Raw genomic sequence first — 20970 nt, 5'->3', positions numbered from 1 at the left:
ATTCATAGAAGGTGAAGTGGTGGCTTGTGTCCTAGCTGGGCTGGACTTATCTTTGCGTAAATTGAAAAGTATTCTCTGACTTCCATACCACATCTTCAAATGTACTAATTGGTCATTGCTTTAGAGCACGTACTAATTTAAAGATGAGCAGGTTTGTCCTATTGGGCATGAGGAAACATTTATTAGAAGATCTATGTTATTCAAACTAAAATACTACGAGACATACAAAATAGGATCTTCTTGTTAACCCCTTATTACCCTCCTCTTACGATTTGCCAAACACTCGCAGCACTGCTATTAACACAATCAGACTTCATGAAGTCTATGTCTCTTTTTAGCTTTGAGCGGTAGGTCACAGATGTGCAAGTGAAGTGTCCTTGTGAAACACTATCTTTGGTGTGCCTGCTATTCTTGTAAACCCAGCAGGGTCGGTAACTGCAGTTATCGGACCCTTCAGAATTCTGGCCCCTTACAATGGCTGCCATAAGTCAAGAAGTGAGCTTCGTGAAGCTTCTTCTCAGTAGACAATAATTATTGCTTTGCAAAGAAATATTTCTGGGTTCTGTGCTGTTCAGCCTAGTCAATTGAATGTGTTTTAATCCAGTGTCATCAATTTTAACTGCTTTGTATATTATTCAAAAAATGAATTCTGATTACTTTTTTTGTTTGAATAATTTCCTTCCGCTGAACATGTACAAAATCTGACTGTGTTTCATGCGATCAATTTTAGGTGAATCCGATTTTCTGAAGACGTTTTTGATGATTCACGAGACTTGTAAAGCATATGGAGCCACGCCAAGTCGATACATGACGTTTCTGCGTGTGTATGATTCAATGTACAACCGCAAAAAAGCTGAGTTGACAAAAAGACAAAGCCATTTACAGGTACATTAAAAACAATGTTGTACACTTATTTTAGGTCATTTTGAAAACAATGTCTCATGTCATCTTGAGAAACAATCATAGATGAGGGAAACCAATAGGAATGCGCGAGCGAAATATATTCTACTTTCAGACCGTGTTCATTTTGAAAAAAACTTTGGCAAAGCCATTAGTTCTGGCGTTGGCTGCAGATGTATTTGTTTCACCAAAGCTTTTTTCTTACGGCAATGTCTTTTTTAATCCTTTATTACAAAAACCATGCCACCCGTGTGAGCAGTTGGATGTGTATGGACTGTTGTCCATTTTCGAGATGCTTTTGTAATAACGTTTTACAGAAAGCTTTGCCTGATCTAAAAAGGCCTGTAAAGATGCCACTGTGTGCGCAGATGCATGTGTACGCACTCTTGACCATTTTGGGATGGCATTTGTGATAGTTTTACAGAAAAGTGTTTACGAGGTCACTCGTGCATGTGAGTGCACACACACACTGGTGGATATCATGGAAAGGCTTTCGTGATAAAGTTGTATAAAGAGCGTTTTTAAGATGTCTACCCTGTAATGCGCCACCCAACAAGTGGCAACAAGGCCCTCTAACTGGGTCTCCAGGTCTGATTTCCTTTTATAAGTGAACTAAAAAGAAAAGTTTTGAAAACGCGAGGCATTTTTTATTAAGCACACATGGGGCAATTAGGCACTGTTTTTAATGGGGCATTTTTTCTGCAGCTGGGCATGATGTGCACAAGCTGCATGTCATCCCTCACAGTGCGCTGAGGACATTGCTAAGGTGCTCTGGCTTTGAACCACAGAGTGTATTCTGCGGTGGACTGAAGCAACATGTGCATGACACTGCAGAAGATAAATGGATGAAAATGGCTGACCGAAAGTCCATGATAATATATATATATGCATGTATGAGTATGTAATTTTTTGGGGTATTTTTTTTTTTTTAATATACAAGGTCTTGGCTAACGGCAGGCTTGAGCTATAATAACATAAATGAAATAGTACATATTACTTTCTTTTAATCAACCATATGTTACCAGCGAGACATGGGTTTAGACCGGAATCTCCCATCCTTGGCTCGGGAGACAGCAGTACCCTGTACAAGTCTCTGGCTATTCTTGTTTTCATGGCCTCGGCTCACACAATAATCATGCAGCTATGTACACTGAATGCTTTGAGGTCTGTAGGATCTCACTATGTGCAATGCAATGCTGTCCAATCAATAACCCTAGGAAGAGAACGATAAATACTCACATGGGCAGTGACTCTACCTGCAGGACAGGTGTATTCCCCTGATGCCTGCAAGGGGAGAGTTTCTCATTGACTTCTCCTGTTTAAAAGTGTCTGCTTCTCTCTATTTGGGCCAGTGATGTTGCATGTATGTTTATACTGTGCATGTGTTGTAATTTGGCATTGAGCGTATGTACTGTAAATGACTGTTGCAGCCCAGGAACCCATCTAGGCTCTCTTATATGTTAATGCTGCAAAGATGAAGGTTGTCGAGAGCGTCTTAGAGAGAAATATGAACTGCAGGGCCCCTATAAAGCATTGCTGCGGTCCTTAGAAATTGGCCAGACTCTAGGGTTTGTAGTACAGGAAGTATAACTCCCTTTTGCAGTACAGGGGACAGTCCTTGTTCCATTCCTGCTTTGTTCTCCCCCCGAGGTGTTATCCCCAACAGACTGTGAGGTACCTATGTGTGGAAGCTTCGCCCGCTTTTGTGCCTTGCAAAATTCTAGCTGAAATGTACTGCTGTACTTCATTCCCTCAACAAGATCACTGCTGTGGACTTGTATGGGCTCTTCTTTTGTATTTGGTGGTTGTCCTCATACCCCCATCAAGATAACTATTGCAACTTGGGGCAGGGGCGGCTCTAGGCTCATGGCGGCCCTGGGCAGGGAGCATAGGTAGGGGGCCCCGGAAGAGGGGGGCCGGGCGGGGCGGAGCACGGAGGCCAGTGAAGGGGGGCCAGGGTGTTTGGAAGTGGAACAGTGCCGGAGGCCGCCAAATCCCTGCCAGGGGCCGCCACGCAAATATGTATCCATCCTCAGAGGATTATTATATTAAGGATATATATTGGCATGGTGGTCCCAGGGGTTTTGTGGCCCTGTGCAGGTTCACAGCTTGCACATGCCTAAGGCCGCCCCTGCTTAGGGTGATCTCTTCTTGTGTTTGGGTGCCCTGCATGAGCTTAGAATCCAAGAAAAGTACAAGGAGGAAGATTGTGCTTCCCCTGGCAGGTGCAAGTGAATGTGGCTTCTGCCTACCTGTGACCCTGCAGCACCATCTCTTAGTAAGTGCAGACATGCACCTGTGCACTGCCGCTGGAGCTAGTTGGGTCAGAACAGTTAGAACAACCTTTCCCAGGTACTATGCGTGAGTGTGCACATAGATGAGAGTGCCAAGTGTATTTTATCTTAATCAGAGTTTCAATAGGAATCTTTTCAATCTGTCAGAAGTAAAATTGAATAACAAGCATTTACAATGCAATGGTCTCGGCATTATTAAAGGTAGAGCTATTGGCATTGCTCATGACATTTTTTTTTTTTCATTTTTAAAAAAAAAACATAAATAAATGGTAATGTCATTTACAATGGCAATAGGTGAGCATTAGAGAGTAGTAGAGAGTATTCGCGGACACAGAGCCACACACACAGAGAGCTACACACACACAGAGAGCCACACACACACAGAGAGCCACACACACACAGAGAGCCCCACAAACACACACAGAGCCCCCCACACACAAACAGCGAGACACACACACACACGCAGCGAGCCACACACACACACACAGCAAGCCATACACACACACACACAGCAAGCCATACACACACACACACACAGAGCCCCACACACACATAGAGCCCCACACAAACACACACAGAGCCCCACACACACACAGAGCGCCACACACACACACAGAGCCCCCCCCACACACACAGAGCCCCAAACACACACACAGAGCCCCCCCCACACACAGTGAGCCACACACACAGCGAGTCACACACACACACACACACAGCGAGCCACACACACACACACCCGCACAGAGCCCCACACACAGAGCCCCAAACACACACACACAGAGCCACACACACACACAGAGCACCACACACACACACACACACACACACACACAGAGCCACACACACACATAGAAACCCACACAGAGAGCCCCACAAAGAGAGCACCACACACACACACACACACACACACACACACACACACACACAGAGCCCCACACACGTTTCTTCAGCCATAACTGCTTTCTAGGAGCTGCTTGTCGAGAAAAAAAAGTATATTTTGGTGAGATCAAAAGCCCGTATTGCCACCATCCCTTTACATGACTTTCTGTAATGCTTTAGTCCGAGGTGTATCTTTAGAATCCAAGCCATCGGCCTGTGGGGTTAAAAGAGGTTATACTACGAAGCATTGTGTAACCAGGAGTACTGGCGAGATATTAAAGTGGCAGCCGAGTGAAACGTGGACTAGATAAAAAAAAAGAGGGACTCCGAGCCTGGGCCCTCGGCTGCTACAAGGGTGGCGCAGCGGTGGGCACGCAGTCTGAGAGGCTCGGGCGCGCTGGAAGTCCACAGGGAACTGGATTTATCGTATATTCGTCTGTGATTACGACGTTGAAGGAGACACATCTCCGGCAGATTTATAATATCGAATCATGAGGCCGGGGAGGGAGCGATTGCCCCAGGCACTGTCTGAGAAGACAATAAAGTGGAAATATGGGCAACAATAAAAGGCGGGAAGCTGCAGAATGTGCGGCTGCCTTTGATAAATATTGATGAGCCGGGCAGGCTGCGGGCGAACGAGGAGACGGGAGACAGGCCTTCGAGAGGGTCTTTCCGAGGAGGCAGATTGTGATAAAGTGCAGCAGAGGGACAGGAAGCTTGCTCCGAAAACCTGCTCGCAAATAAGATCAGGTGGGGAGGCGGACTCCCCGTCCCTGGTCGTGCATCTTCTCAGCATTAGCAGTCACCTGTCTCACTTCATAGGACACCCAAGACGATCTTGCAAATCGATAATTTGTTTTTTTATATAGTGCTTCATATTGCGCCTCAGCCGTTTCTAAGCGCTATAAATAACAGGTGTTACTGCAACACAATAATATGATAGTCAATTTACCTACTCCAGGGGGGTGGCTGGGATTCATGCTCTTGACCTGCAGATCACCTCAGGTTTCGGAGGCATGCATATCAAGCGCTACACCACCCTCCCAACATCAAAATCAACTGTTTGTAATTTCAGACAACCCGGAAAAGTCACTCTTCTCACACAAGATCCTCGGCGGTGCACTTGTAAAACCTAACACTACCAGGGGCGACAGACGTGTTTAAACCAGCACATAAATCTACACTAAATGCATTTATTGGTAAAAAGCGAGTTTATTGCTAACAGGCAGCCAGGCGTTTTACATAAACGGTGAAGGCCTGCTTGCATCTAGAAACAAGCGGATGGATGCAAGGGCCGGAGTCGGTCGGGCAGAAATGGCTGCCGCAAAGCTCCAACATTTTCGGAATCGGGGGCGTGTTTTTTGTTGAGTGACGGATGACGTCACGGTGAGAAAGAACGCAAAAAACACGCCCCGAATACGAAAAAGATGGGGCTTAAAGGGAGTGATGCCCCTCTCCTCCAATGGCTGGCCAGCATTTACGAGGCCAGCCAATGGAGAAGAGGGGCGGGTTCAAGCCCCCTAACTAAAAAAACAATCAATCTTTGGACCGAACTGTGCAAGCGCAGCCTACGGTCCTCGACCTAATAAACGAAGGGTCAGATGCATTAACATTAGGAACAGTATTTGCCTCATTGCGATTATTTCTGGAATGCAATTTGAAAATCTCTATTCCTAACATATGAAACTTTTTATTTGAAAATAACGATTCCTAGTGGGTCGCAAATCAGCCTACCTCATACATATACACAGGGTAGGTCACAATTTGCGACCCACAAGAAATGACTGCCAACATAAGGGTGGTGGCCTGCTTTGGTCAGCAGACCACCATGTTTGTGATTGTTTTTAAATAAAGCAATCTTAACAGCCGCCCTTTTCCCTTTCTTTTTTTTGTTTGTTTATGAAGACGTAGTGGTCCCTTGGACCACTGTCTCCCCTTAAACAATCTTTTTTTTCACATAGACAAAGGGGAAGTAGTACCATGGGGACCCCATCCCATTTGAAAATGGGTTACCACTGCAAGTTTGTAGTTAGTAACAGATCAATGTTTTGTGACCAGAATTTGGTGGCAAAACATTAATACATATCATTACGTTTAGGTAATTTGGAAGAGATGCCACTTCCAAAGACTGAATCTGTATTTGGTAGCAAACACAAATTGCAGTTCTTTAACGTGCTACCAAATCGCAATTTGATGTTTGTACATACCAAACAGCTTTTTTGCTGTTGCAAATTGGCCTATTTTGAGAATCTGGCTGTTTGCAACCTCAAAAGAGCTTTGTACATCTGTCCCTCAGATAACATTTTCAAAAAGATTAAGTCTGTCTTTCTACTTGAAGGAAACACATCTTCTCCTACCTGTGCAGTTTCATGACAGTTAAAATTCATTTAATTCCAAGGCTTCTTTTCTTTATGTGAAGACCTCTTTTTTCTGATCTTCAGCGACCCTATCTCTGGGTTTTTATTTCTGATAAAGACTTCTAACTTCATATTCCTCACCTTTTGAATATTCTCCAGATGCCGGACTGGATCTGGGAACTTTTTCAGCAGTACCTCAGTGTGCCAGTAGGTGGCGCCATAAACTTCTGCACTGATCTCATTCCGCTCTGGAAATGAGATGCAGAGCCTATAGGCGTTACCCCTGTGTACTGATGTTGTATTCTTTCTTTCCGTGCCACCAGACATGGATCCAGAGCTACTTCTCGTCTTTTTGAGAACCTGTGCACCTCGAACATCTACGGTGTGCAAGGGAAATGTCACCTCCCAAAATGACAGGTTTAAAACCTTGTGAGGGCTGTGGAAAGCAGATTCCTGTGACAGATCCTCATCAGCTTTGCCTCTGGTGCCTGGGTGGGTTCATGCCTTCAGTGACTGTGCGTTGATGTACCCGAAGGCTATACAGGACTATGAGACAAAACTCTGTCACCAAGCACCGTAAGATTTCACGTTGAGACTGGTCCAAGTCCAAAGCTTGGCCCTGTTGCTAATCCAGAAATTACAAGAGTCGATTCTGAGGTCGATCCTCGTTGCGATCCAAACTTAGGTAAGTAAAAAAAAAAAAGAACAAATCAATACATCCAAGCAAGAGTCAGCCCCTTTCCGCCATTGCCACTCTCACACTCCTGAGAAAGCGCAACAGTGTCACCAGGCCTCTTGATCTCTCCATATGTCGATTGACTTCGAACCCCATCCCGCAACTTGTTCCAGCACAACCCGTGTTTCTGGGGCTGTCTGCAACACAGAGACAGATCCAGGAGTCCTCCAAAGCTATGCTCTTCAGATCCCTTCCGACTCCCTCTGATGCTCCTGCAGGCCCCAAGGGGCTGAAAGGCCCACCATTTGAAAAAGCACTGGCAGTTTCGTACTCAGTACCTGTTGAACCCCCTAAATCCTCCACTGGGCTCCCCTCAGCCCCTGTACTGACTCGGGCTCCACGATCCACACCGGTTCTTGGTTGGTCAACTCCGATGCAGACTCCACCGATGTCGGAGAACGAGGTACATATTGTGCTCTCTGACTCAGAATCGGCAATGCTTTGACCTCGATCGAGGCCTCTTTCTGTTACTGTTGAACCACAATTCGACCTGCTTAACATCCCACCTCCACAAGCCCATTCTCATACATTGCATTCCTTGTTCAGATGTATTCCGATAATGATTATGGCACTGGAGATGAAATTGGCCAATCCTACTATGAAACAAGCATTTGCAATGCAATAGGTCTCGCTTTAGGAAAGTTTGAGCTATTGGTATAGTAAATGACAATTTTTTTATTTATGTGTTGGTTTTGAAAATAGCGAAATTAATAGCTTTGTCATTTACAATGCCAATAGTTATAACTTTCGCAAATGTGACACCTATAGCATTTGTAATGCAATATGTGTTGTATTTGCGTGACTTAGATGTATTGATATTAAAAATAACAATGGCTTTAAAAATTTTAAAATAATTAATACTTAAATAAAAGTTATTGTAATTTATAATGGCAATAGCTTAAACTTTTGTAAATAACTTTTGTGAAGATTATGTTCAGTGTATTTTATTGTGACGAAAATCCAAGAACAGAAGTGAAATATTAACATCTTTTTGTGACATTTGTAATAAAGCTTGAAACATTGAGAGAACATATTTGAACCAGTTGTTGTTGAATGGTTGCACAGATTGATGCTGTGGTGGCGCTGAGTGATGTTGTGGTGCCCCTGAGTGATGCTGTGGTGGTGCTGAGTGATTCTGTGGTGAGGTGATAGATAGAGTGAGGGAGATAGATAGATAGAGTGAGGGCGATAGATAGATAGAGTGAGGGCTATAGATAGATAGAGTGAGGGCGATAGATAGAGTGAGGGTGATAGATAGAGTGAGGGCGATAGAGTGATGGCGATAGAGTGAGGGCGATAGAGTGAGGGCGATAGAGTGAGGGCGATAGAGTGAGGGCGATAGAGTGAGGGCGATAGAGTGAGGGCGATAGAGTGAAGGCGATAGAGTGAAGGCGATAGAGTGAGGGCGATAGATAGAGTGAGGGCGATAGATAGAGTGAGGGCGATAGATAGAGTGAGGGCGATAGATAGAGTGAGGGCGATAGATAGAGTGAGGGTGATAGAGTGAGGGCGATAGATAGAGTGAGGGCGATAGAGTGAGGGGCGATATATAGAGTGAGGGAGATAGACTGAGAGGCGATAGATAGATAGATAGAGTGGGGGCGATAGATAGAGTAAGGTTGATAGATAGATAGATTGAGGGCGATAGAGTGAGGGCGATAGATAGAGTGAGGGTGATAGATAGATAGAGTGAGGGCGATAGATTGATAGAGTGAGGGGCGATAGATAGATAGAGTGAAGGCGATAGATAGATAGATAGATAGATAAATAGATAGAGTGAGGGCGATAGATAGATAGTGTAATTATGTGGCGTGTAATTATGTGGCACTGAGTGGTATTTGGAGTGTATGTTACGTTGAGCGCAATGTAAATATGTAGCATATAATAATGTGGCACTGAGTGGTATTTGGAGTGTATGTTGCGTTGAGCGCAGTGCAATTATGTAGCATATAATTACGTGGCACTTGAGTGATATTGTTTGCAGTGTATGTTGCATTGAGTGCAGTGTAATTATGTAGCATATAGTTATGTGGCACTGAGTGTTTGAGAGTGCAATGTGTGAGGGTGCAGAGTGTGTGAGAGTGCAGAGTGTGTGAGGGTGCAGAGTGTATGAGGGTGAAACAATATTATTTGCCTCTTGCTTGTTTCAATGTTTTGCGATATAGAATGTACAACCTCTAGCGACATTTGACGTTCGGTATCAAGTCCTTCACACTCACAGCTGTGCGCACCCACACGTATATATCATACCCACACTCGCTACCCTGGATGTGTGAGGGACAGTGTCAGCTGCTCCAGGCATTGTATAGATTTGCTGTCCTCACCTTGAGCTATATTTGTTGCTGTCCCTAGAGAAAGGAATTACTTTTGATATTTTCCAATCACAAGCATTGCTGTTTTCTGTGACTTTACTAATGTAAACTTCCTTTTTTATGTCTAGCCTGAGCTTTTGTGAGAACTATATGCTCTTTAGCATGTAAAGGTAGAGTAGCTTGTTGCTTTATCAAAGGTGTGTGAGATTTCAGTTTTATTAATTGGGGTGGAACGGAGCGGAACAGAGCGAAGTTTCACGGAGTTATTTTTTGCAACTCTGCAGATTTCCACATCGTGGTACTTGGCCAACTCCGCCCACCCTTAATAAAAATATAGCTATCGAGAAACGAAAGGCCACCAGTCAACGTCCGCAAAGGGCATACTACTTGTGCGGCAGCAGATGTGGCAGAGTTTTTAATAACTTTCAATCCACCTGAGCGAGAAACAAGTTTGTTAAAAACTGAAAATTCTGCAGCAGATGGTTTAAGTGGTAAGTGTTGCAGATTCATAATTATGCGGAAAACTCCATGGCTACTGAGTTAAATACCCACTCCGCAATTATGTACCAAGCCCAAGCGAGGGCCCTTTAATCTGGGAGCAGTTAATTAACCAGCATTGTTGCCCTGTCTGCCAAGGCTATCAGCGTTGGCTTACTCTTTCTATGCAAAGTGAAGAGCTGTGATGCTGCAGGAGCGGTCGCCTCAAAATCCCACAACTCAGGCCTAGTCCTCAAAAGCCGTCCTTACACTGCTTTAATGTGCCCAACCCACAAAGCACCCTGGGTCTGATCACTGCCCGCCAGTAGGAGAATACCTACCCTATGTTTTTGTTTGTACTTCTCTGCAGCATTTGGATGGTGGGGGCAGCAACTGTAACAGTGACAAAGGGGCACTAGGAGTGGCAAGGATGGGCCAGTCAGACGATGCTTCAGAGCAGGCAGTTACAGGAAGCGGAGGCTGGTGAATTGTGCACAGTGGTGAAGGATGACTGGCCCTGGAAGAAAGGGCGGGTAGCAGGTGAGGCGCGGCCCAGTGTCAGCGTGCGCCTTGGAGGCTGGATTCCACAGCACCAAGGAGAGAAAGATGTAGTACACCTCATGGGATCCCAACATGTAATGATCCAAATACAAATCTACGTTTGCATTTTCCATTTAAAAAGGGCTGTCTTGGGGGCGTGGCCAAGATGGCGGCCTGATAGGACGTGTCCCGCTAGGCTCCCCGGCCCTGAACCCCGTTCTGCCCCATTCCTAGCCTGCAAGTCACCCCAGACCACTGGCACTGTGCTCCGCTGAACGGGGCTCCTCAGTGACATCCACCGAAGCATCCCTGGCAGCCGAGGCGACCGCAGGCACCGAGACAGACCTGCCGCGACCGTGCGGCCTGAAGGCCGAGAGAGTAACGATCACGGGCTTGCCTTGCCTGGTGCGGATCCGGCGGGGGCTCCAGAGGGCTTGAGCTGCGATCGGGAGGACTCCACCCGCGCCCTCCGTCTCGGCCGCAGCGGCGGCTGCATTGACCCCGGCGGGGTGCCCGCTGGCCGTGTGAGAGGGGCCGAGCCGTGCGGGCGGACTGCTTCGAAATAGAGGCCCCGGCTTTGAGCCTACACCTGGAGCGGGAGTGGTGACTGGAGTGGGCCTCTACCGGCTGCGGGGCCCTCAAGGTGAGCACATATCACCGCCCACCTGGGAGCCACGCATAACAGTCCCGGCCACATCCTGACACATGGGGGCCCGCACACAGAATCAGGCCGGGCCCGACAAGACACCTACATTGAGCCCGCTCAGCGGCGGATGCTGGGGGCCCGCACCGGCATGAGGAGGACCAATACCCGCCCGCGCGGACATCAGTGATCCCATTGCAGCGGGAGACGTGTGGACTTGTTGGTGGGACCCCGCCCGCATCCACCCGCCTCGGCGGAGGCGGCAGCTGCAGCGACCCCGGCGGTGTGCCCATTGAGGGTGTGTGGTGGACGGCCCTAGACAGCGCGGGCGGGTTACCACAAAAATAGAGGCCCTGGCTTCGGGCCTACACTGATTGTGGGAGCGGCAATCGACGGGGGGCCCCACCTGACGGGGGCCATCGGGCAAGAACCCGCACCAACGCTGTATTCAGAGGCCACATACGGCGACCCCAGCCACGCCCGGGCTCACCCGGGACTGCACCCGGAGACGGGCCGGGACATTCGACCACTGGAGGCCTACGCAGGCGCGAAAAGGGCCACTAACCCACCCACGCAGGTACCTGTGGTCCTTCAGGGACGTTGAGCACTGCAACGCCGGGGACCCCCGGCCCCGCCACGCCTACTCTCCTGACTGACTTCGTCCCGGCGCTCCATAGGGACATTCCCGGCGTTCGCCCTGTGGAGAGTACTCTTTCCGGCTGTTGTTGGTCCTGCACACCCGGGGGCATCGCAACTGAACCATTCTACCGTCTGGGTGCATCCAACAGCCACCGACAGTTCCACCCTGCCTCGCATCCCACGGCTGGACGAAGCGCGCCCAGATGGCTAACTCAAATCGCAGAGGGGGCCGACCGATCACAGAGATGCTCATTAAAGCGGCAGCGAAGGGCGAGAAGGTCCAATCCCCACCGTTGCCATCTGGGGCAGCAGTCGCCCCGGCCTGAGAGGGCGGAGAGGCCCCTATCACGAAAGCCTTCCTTGAAACCCTTTTCAACACCCTGCGTGAAGATTTTCAAACCCTGAAACAGGACCTAGCCGGTGAACAGCGAAAACTTCGCCGTGATGTGGATGGCCTGGGGGAGAGAGTGGCGGCGGTGGAGGAGTCGAATCATGCCCGCTGTGAAGAACTGACCCACCTTAAGCAAGAGGTCCTCCGCCTTCGGGAGCAGCAGGTGGACCTCCAGGCGCACGCGGAGGACCTCGAAAATCGCTCCCGACGGAACAATATACGGGTCCGGGGAGTGCCATTAAATGCGGAAGGGAACAGCGTTACTACTTATCTACAGGACCTGTTCAGGGAAATTCTTGGTGAGTCTGCTGACTTTAACATCTGCATAGACCGGGCGCACAGAGTCGGTCTGGCGCGTCGTGCCCCTGCCCCTCCTCCGGACATCTTGGCCTTTCTCCCTGATTTTCCCCTGAAGGAAAGGATCTTGAGGGAAGCCCGCCGGTCTCGGCCCTTTCGCTTCCGGGACTGCCCGGTGGAGTTGTTCCAAGACCTCTCAGCGATAACACTCCAGAAACGCAAGTCTTTTCGAGTGGTCACCACTTTTTTGAGAGACAAGGGAGTGCCCTACTGATGGGGTCACCCATTCCGGCTGATTTTCAAATGGGAGGGAACTCTCCGCCAGCTCCGCTCGCTCCAGGACACCTGCGCTCTGCTGGGTCTAGACTTGCCAGATGGGGGAGGGTGCGTGAGACGCCTCACCGAGCACCCCCCCGAGAAGATTCGTCACAACACTCCCGAGATGGCTGGCAGCAGGTAAAGAAACGACGCCCGCGTAAGTCACGCCTGCGACCGGACCCAGCGACCGTCGCCATGGAGCATGCAGCGGCCATCCAAGAGGTGGTCAAGGATACAGCGGCTCCAACTTGAGGAGATATGGTTTGGGAACCTGCTTTCATTGCCTGACATTTGAGGGGGCGGGGGAGGGGCGAGGGGCCACAGGGGTCGCCACTGCCACGTTCTCCTCCATTTTTGTGACTCTACAGGCCTGAATTGACTTTGGGTAGGCCTGAGACTATGACATGTTATCCACAAGTTGGGCTCCGGGTGGAGGGAGGTGGGGGACGGGTTATTGGGACAGGGGGTTTGTTGGGGTTCGGGTGGCTTTGCGGGTGGGAACCAGTGTGCCAAAAGGGGATCTGTCAATGCTAGGATTGCTATATTTTACATTTGTCTCTCACTGCTTCGCTTAATTCCCCGTACACCTCTGGGTATGTCTTTAGCCACACATGACGCTTCATGCACGCTCCCCTTAGGGACCAGGGTATCAGAGGGTCCCCTCATACTAACTAGGCCATTACATCCCTATCTTCCATGGATACACGCCTCTACTTTGCGACACCCCACTTCCTCTCCTTATTATGGCTGATTCCACCTTGAAAGTACTGACCCTTAATGTGAAAGGGTTGAATAATCCTATCAAAAGAAGAGCTATAATTTCCTACCTAGAAAACTCCGGGGCGGACATTTGTTTATTACAGGAAACTCACCTTTTGCCCAAAGACTGGCACAGAATGTTCACCCGTGCCTTCCCACAGCAGTTCTTTTCCTCCCTCCCAACGAAGAAAGCTGAGGTAGCCATCTTAATGTCTAGGCACTTCTGGGGAAGAGTGGGGGACAAGGGAGGAGAGGTCAAGGGTCTCCTTCTGGCCTATACCTTTCTGATAGGCGACAGACACCTGACTATAGGTTCCATCTATGCCCCGAATACGGGACAAGAGACTTTTTTGAAAGGCGCAGTTTCGGAGTCCCTTCAGCCCTCTAATTCACTCCTGGTCATTGGCGGAGACCTCAACTTGGTTATGTACACGAACAAAGATAGGTCAGGACATCGCTATGGGGATTAGGGCGCTCTCACGACCACTGGAACAGACTGGCTGCGAGAGAGAGGCCTAGTGAATCTCTGGAGGGCCACACACCCTAAAGCAACGCAATGTACCTTCTACTCTCACGTGCACCGCACCTACGCCAGGCTAGACCATTACTTGGACTCCTCTGAGCTGCTCACAACCCTCGACGAGGTTTGCATAGTGCCGGCGGCCCTCTCGGACCACGATGCGGTGGAGCTGTCACTCAAAATTCCTGTGTCCCTTCGCCCCCGAGGGCCGTGGCGCCTCTGCGAAACCCTCCTACAGAGGCTGGAGGTCAACAAACGTCTTCACAAATGCATAGTCGACTACTTAGCCATTAATGATACGCCGGAGATTTTGCTGTCAGCTCTGTGGGGGGCCCTGAAATCAGTGGCCCGCAGTGAACTCATTGCGATCGCCGCAGCAGAGGCCAAAGACCGGAGAGCGAAAAGAGACGACCTCACAGCTCAGGTTGCCGAACTGGAGAGGGTTCACAGCCGCACCTGCGCTCCATGGGTCTGGAGACAGTTGAAGGCAGCCAGGGCCCAATTAGCCAGCCTAGATACTGACAGGACAGAATTTGCTGCGCTCCGTCTTCGCTATACGTACTACGTCGGGGGTAACAAAACTGGCCGCTTACTTGCCAGTGCTCTGAAAGCTAAGACCCAACGCTCAAAAATTTCCGGCCTTACAGACGACTCTGGCACCGTCCTCGCTGAGGAAACTCAAGTTGCGGATGCATTTCGAACCTATCATGCCTCATTATACGGTGCTGAGGCGGTGTCCCTCGAAGAAGTCGATGCATATTTAGGCACGGTGGCAATTACCGAACTGTCTCAGACCAATGCAGACGCTTTGGATGCCCCCATCCGCCTGGAGGAGGTGTTTGCCGCTATTTTCCGCCTCCGCCCGCTTAAATCTCCAGGACCAGATGGCTTTTCGGCTGGCTTTTACAAAACCTTTAGCCAGCTGCTAGCCCCTGTCCTCACCCGGCTCTTCAACTCCTTTGAAGGCCCAAGCTCCATTCCCCCGGATATGTTGGCAGCCGAAGTGGTGGTGCTGCCTAAACCGGGTAAGAAACCCACACACTGCTCGGCGTTCCGCCCAATCTCTTTGCTGAACTTGGACCTGAAGCTCTTCACCGAAATTTTAGCTGCGCGCCTTGGTCCATGCCTGCCAGGGATCTTGGAACGGGCTTTGTGCCTAACCGTCAATGCAGCGATAATAACAAGCGGGTGCTCCACCTAATAGACAAGGCCCATTTTCAAAATTCGGATGCCGCACTATTAGCCATTGATGCTGAAAAAGCATTCGACCGTGTCGATTGGTCCTACCTTCAACGTGTCCTGATGCGCTTTCGGCTGGGAGACCGCTTTCAATCCTGGGTCGCCTGTTGTTACCCCCGCCCTCAAGCTCGGGTCCGGTTGGGCAGTCTTCGATCAAACCCGTTTGAAATCCAACGTGGCATGAGACAAGGGTGTCCCCTCTTTTATTTGCCCTGAACATAGAGCCCCTAGCGCAGAAAATCCGGGATAACCCTGCCATCTGGGGTATCACCTTCGGCCGCGAACCGCACACGATCAGCCTTTATGCTGACGACATCATAGTCGCTCTTGACCACCCGGATCGCTCGTTACCCGCCTTTTTGGAGGAATTAGACTCTTTCGGTGTTGTCTCGGGCTTTCAAATCAACAGGGGAAAATCCCTGATATTACCCCTGGGCAACAACGCCCACTCCAATAGGTCTGCCTCTACGTTTGGGAGTGATCTCCAGTTGGTCACACAACTCCCATATTTGGGAGTCACTCTCACCTCCTCGACGAGTCGACGATAGCTCTTAATTACAAGACCCTCACTGCCCAGGTCCGAACAGACCTCGCTCGTTGGTCTAAGCAACCCCTCTCTCTATTGGGGAGAGTCGCCGCGGTGAAGATGTTAGCCCTACCCAAAATCTTATATCTCTTTCAGACCCTCCCGGTCGCGCCCCCTGCAAGCGCCATCTTCGATACACGGGGCTTTGTTCCCCTCTCAGACATTAGACAAAGCTACGAGGTAGCGGATCCTCACCTTTTCCAATACTTCCAACTCCGACACTGGCTCACCGACCAAGTCACTGCGACCCTGGTGGGTCGCCCGATGACAGTTTTTGAGAAATGGCTACTGACAAAAGACACGGACAGACATGTTATCTCAGACATTTACAAAATGCTTACACCCCCACCCACCCCAGGTAAAACAGCAGGTCAGAGACGTTGGGAGGCTGAACTTGGTAGGACACTAACACCTAAAGAATGGGCCTCACACACTACATGCAACACAGCAGGCAGGGAAACTGCGGTGAAGCTGGCAATGTATTGGCACCTCACACTGGCCCGGCTCCACAGAGGGAACCCGACCCGCAGCGCATTGTGCTGGAGGGGATGTGGGGAGCGTGGCACGTTAACCCATCTCCTCTGGGACTGCTGTGAGGTCCGAAGCTATTGGAAGACAGTCCTAGATGACATTGACTCCACCTTTGACACCGAAATCCCGAGATTCCCTGCATACACTATCCTAGGCCTGCCTAACGCACTCACCTTTCCCTTGAAATCTATTCGGGGTCGCCAAATGGGTATCGCCATGCAAGCAGCTACACAGCACTTCTTATCGCTCTGGGGCTCGAACACCAAGCCCACACATGTGGGATGGCTACACAAACTCTGGTTCACCTTGGGATGGAACGCATCCAGGCTACCCTCACACATACCACTACTGCATTTCAAAAGGTCTGGCTTCCATTGCTATCCCTCTTGTCCAAAGAATTCAACGAGATCACATGCCCCAGATATCTTCGAATTCTACGAATTACTAAAGCTACATGTGAACCACCGGGATCCCATGCATGATTGCAATCTCCACTATTTGATTGCTTCTGAAACTGCTTCCTGCGCACGGCACACTGGTTGGGAGGGGGGGGAGGAGGGATGGGCTGGGGACGGGGGGGTTTAGGTTTTTCTTATTTCACTTCTGTTCTCTTAAAATGCTTATCATTTGCCTCCTTGGTATCATACCTCTACTTTGGCATATACACCTCGCTTTCTGTTCAATTTACAGAGAAGACGTCTCGATAGCCTTATATGCCTGATGCACTTCCATTGTAGTATGATGCCTATTTCTGCTCTCAACACATTTGAAATTAAAAAGGGCTGTCTTGGGAAACAAGTCACGTATTGACAAAAACTCACCGCCGCAGCCCGGATTGAAAAGGAAGCCAGGCAACCTGTTTTGGGACGGGGCGGGCCACAAACAGGAAGCAGACGGGAGCCTACCCCACGCTCCTGTAGCCAGCCGGAAGATTTGCGTGTGAGCTAGCGGGGCTCCAGTGGTCGTGGAGAGCCCCGCCTGTTGCCAAGACTGACCCGCTGGCTGCCGAGGGAGACAGGGACACGCGGAAAGACCCCGGTAACTATGGAGGGGGGGAGGAGGGGGTGCACGCGCGTGTGTGTGTCTGTGTGTGTGCGTTTGTCTGTCTGTGTGTGTGTATCTGTCTGTGTGTGCGCGTATGTGTATGTGTGTGTGCGCGTGCGTGCGTGCGTGTGTGTGTGTGTGTGCTTCGCATTGCTTTCTCCAGCTCGACCTAAAAAACTGAAATGATGACCTCCAGGTTCCTGTGGTCTTGAAACCTCTCCTTATTCTGGCCTTGTCTCTCCCTCTGGCCCTGACACTGAAGAAAGTGCTTCCTTTGGAATAGTCATGCAGAGGGTGGCCAAAGTTCTTGACCTCCAGGTACCCAGCTTAGTTGTCAAAACAAATGACCTAACCTACTTCAAGTCAGGAATAGGAGATGGTGAGACAGCTTTCTGAACCTGTAGTACATTGCAGATTTCATTATATATGCATCTACCCTGTAATCCCTGATGGCTTCTGTATAATTGCTTCTGTAGCTACCAGCTGATTGTTGAGTTACCGAGGGGGGCATAGTGGATCCACTGGACCAATGATGGATGAAAAATTGCCATTCCACTTGTTTATTAAATTGTTTTGGAACAATTTTCTCATGGTTGAGAAATATTGCTTTGGAGATGACTTGCATATGGTATGGGCTATGGGATACAACATTACTGGGAGGTGTTATTTCTTTCACATAATGATTTTGTAATTTGAGAAAACAATGAGAATGAAAGAAAATATTGTACTATTTTTTTCCTTGCTCGCTTCTTTTTCTAACCCCTGGGTACCCTGCTGCTTTTTGGTGGGACCAGAAACTGCTTCTTAGAGCTGCTTTAAACCAAATTTATCCGTGACCAGGACCATGCTGTGTAATTGTGTGCTTGTGTGCTATTGGAAAATGACCTAAGTTTCCTTAAAGAAATCTGTATATGATTCGTAATTTACTACCAGTGTTTAAATGATACTTTTAATTCACTATTTTATAAATTGCAGAATGTTTAAGCCTTCTTAGTCAATATTCTATACATATTCAATCAAAATGACGGAAATGTGTTCTTCTCTGGAAAGTTTATATCAGACTAATGCAATATGGCCGGATTTCACAATTTGTTGTGTTGCTTTTAGCACAGTTAAAACGATTCTCTGAGTACTCCAAATGATGGGCAGATCCATAATTCAATTTAATAAAGTGGTGCTACCCGGGTATGCTTCTTATATTTGTGCGGTTGTTATAAATCTTGGTAGAAAAGTATTTCATTCAATTAAAAGCTCAAAAATAAACAAAATATATATATATGATCTAATGGACATATTTTATTCAACAAATGCTGATAATGCCACCCTTATATAGTTTTTATTTTTATGAAAACGTGATTGTTTAATGGATGTGACCTGTTTGTATATTTTCTGAAGGCTGGTGTTTCAAAGCTAAATGAAGCCAAAGCCTTGGTGGATGAATTAAAAAGCAAAGCAGGAGAACAAAGCATTTTGCTGAAAACCAAGCAAGCGGAAGCGGATGCTGCCCTTCAAGAGATTACAGTATCCATGCAGGTGAGAAAATATATGGTTTTCCTGATTTGGTGAAGTTTCATGAACGCACAGTAGAAATGTTGCATATAACACTGAAACGTTTTATTTACTTATCGAGGAACCTGATAAAACAGAGACAACATCCTACGTGTTGCCTTTTTCAGCTCGGGATACAGACAGCTTTAGATGTCTGCCACAGCATTTGTTCCCAATTTCTTACAACATACTTGTAGTGGGCTTTGGCTTTGCCCCAGAGGATTTCTTTCCAACTTCATGCTGTTGACAAATTGATGTATTATTCGACTTTATTTGGACTGCTTTCATTCCAATGCGTGACAGACTATTTTACATCTAAAAAGTACACTCAGTCATCACACATATTTTTTATGTCAACCATTTATTCAATACATAAAGTAATCTTTTTTAAATTATTGTTCACTGCAGCATCCTTTTGGTTGAAATAATCTGGAAATATTTAGGGGATGCTCATGTCTAATGGGCAGTTTCTTTGAACATGCACTGGTAAATAGTGTTTCTCCTCTTAGCATGTATTTGTTCTTCAGCAGCCTCCAGACCTTTCATTGGTGGATATGTGGAATAAGTCTGCCTATAGAATGCTTCCTTTGTCACGGATTCATGCTAGCAAAAAATGAACATGAACTGGAGGCATACGCTCATCACAAGAAGACTCAGAAAGCGCATGCCCACAAGACAGATAAAAGTTATCTGTAAATGCTCAGGAGTTGCTTATGTCCAGTGCTAGAGTTATTCAATCTTATGCATTTGTGATTATTGTTTCTGACAGGTTTCTTTAGTTATTCGTGCTCTGATTGTATGGCATGCCGCAATATTGACCTAGCAATAATTGCTTGGGTCGCATATTTTAAGAATAGACTGCCAATTAGTATCTTTTCACTTATTTCATATGCTTTTTTGGTGTATTTACTTCTGTTTGTAGCCTCAGTGAACATGCAGTTATTAGTGTCTTAAGTTATTTGAGCCCATCGAAAGAGTTGTTCGCTGATTTTTGCCTGATGTGAATGTGCATCAGCAGGAAACTGACACTGATCAAAGTGAACATTTGGTGATTACTGTCTCAAAGTTTAGGACTTCACATGTGGAGTATTTTCATTGAAGCTGGTTCCTGCCATGAGTAAATGAGCATGAACAGGAAACACAGTGATCATATGATGGTTCAAGAGCGAGCATACCAAAAAAACAGAGATAAAGTTCTGAAAATGCTCATAGGCTACTAGTGTCCAGTTCTTGAGATGTTTGCTTAGCATGTGCTGAGGATTAGTGTTTCTCCTCTAACTGTGAATTCTTCTTCACCAGCCTTCAGGCCTTTCATAGTTGGAGTAAGATTGTGCCTACAGAGTGCTTGCATGGTCACTGATTCTTGCCATGAATTAAGAAGTATGAATAGGAGACAGGCGCTAAACACTATAAGATGCCCACAAGACAGATTTCAATTATCTAGAAATGCTCAGGGGCTGCTCATGTTCATTGCTTAAGATCATTTCTTAACAGGCGTTAATGATTAGTGTGTCATTCTCTAATCATATAGTCCGCTGCTATTTTAGTGTGCAGTCTTTACGTGGGCATTGCCATCCATTACATCTAAAAAGCAGCAGTTACCACACAGGTAATTACTGTGGATGCCGTTTTCTGGCACTTTACATTGTGGCACTTTAACATGTAAGTAAGTGTGTGTTTTAAGGGAATTAAAGGCGTGTAAGGGCATTTAAGGGTGTAGTAATGGGTAGGAGGTATGGAGGGGTAGGAAAGGAGTAGTACAGACTTTCTAGGTTTCAGGTATGGGTAAGAGGAGGGGGTTGCAGGAGTTTTTAGGGTTCAGAGCTAGGTAAGTGTGGGGTAGTAAGTGACATGGAAGTTTTTAAGTTTCAGAGCTGGTAAGGAATAGTAAGAGGTTTTGGTTCAGGAATGGGTAGTAGCATGGAATTCTTATGGGTTTTAGTGTTGACGGATGGGTATG

The 20970-nt window shown here is 47.8% G+C and overlaps 1 protein-coding gene across 3 annotated transcripts in view; it reads left to right on the top strand.

Annotated features, from left to right (window-relative positions):
• Window positions 1–20970, top strand: part of DYNC2H1 (dynein cytoplasmic 2 heavy chain 1) — a 1560829-nt gene that overhangs the window by 778180 nt on the left and 761679 nt on the right. For all 3 annotated transcript variants that reach the window (XM_086935265.1, XM_086935264.1, XM_086935263.1), the window contains exons 54-55: window positions 731–885; window positions 18858–18995. In XM_086935265.1, the coding sequence (XP_086791391.1) occupies window positions 731–885; window positions 18858–18995 (293 nt within the window). The remainder of the gene's footprint in view (window positions 1–730; window positions 886–18857; window positions 18996–20970) is intronic.

Source organism: Lissotriton vulgaris, chromosome 8, assembly GCF_964263255.1.
Source record: "Lissotriton vulgaris chromosome 8, aLisVul1.2, whole genome shotgun sequence".
Lineage (NCBI taxonomy): Eukaryota > Metazoa > Chordata > Amphibia > Caudata > Salamandridae > Lissotriton > Lissotriton vulgaris.
The sequence above is the reverse complement of the archived record's forward strand: the minus strand, read 5'-3'. Positions and strand labels throughout refer to the sequence as shown.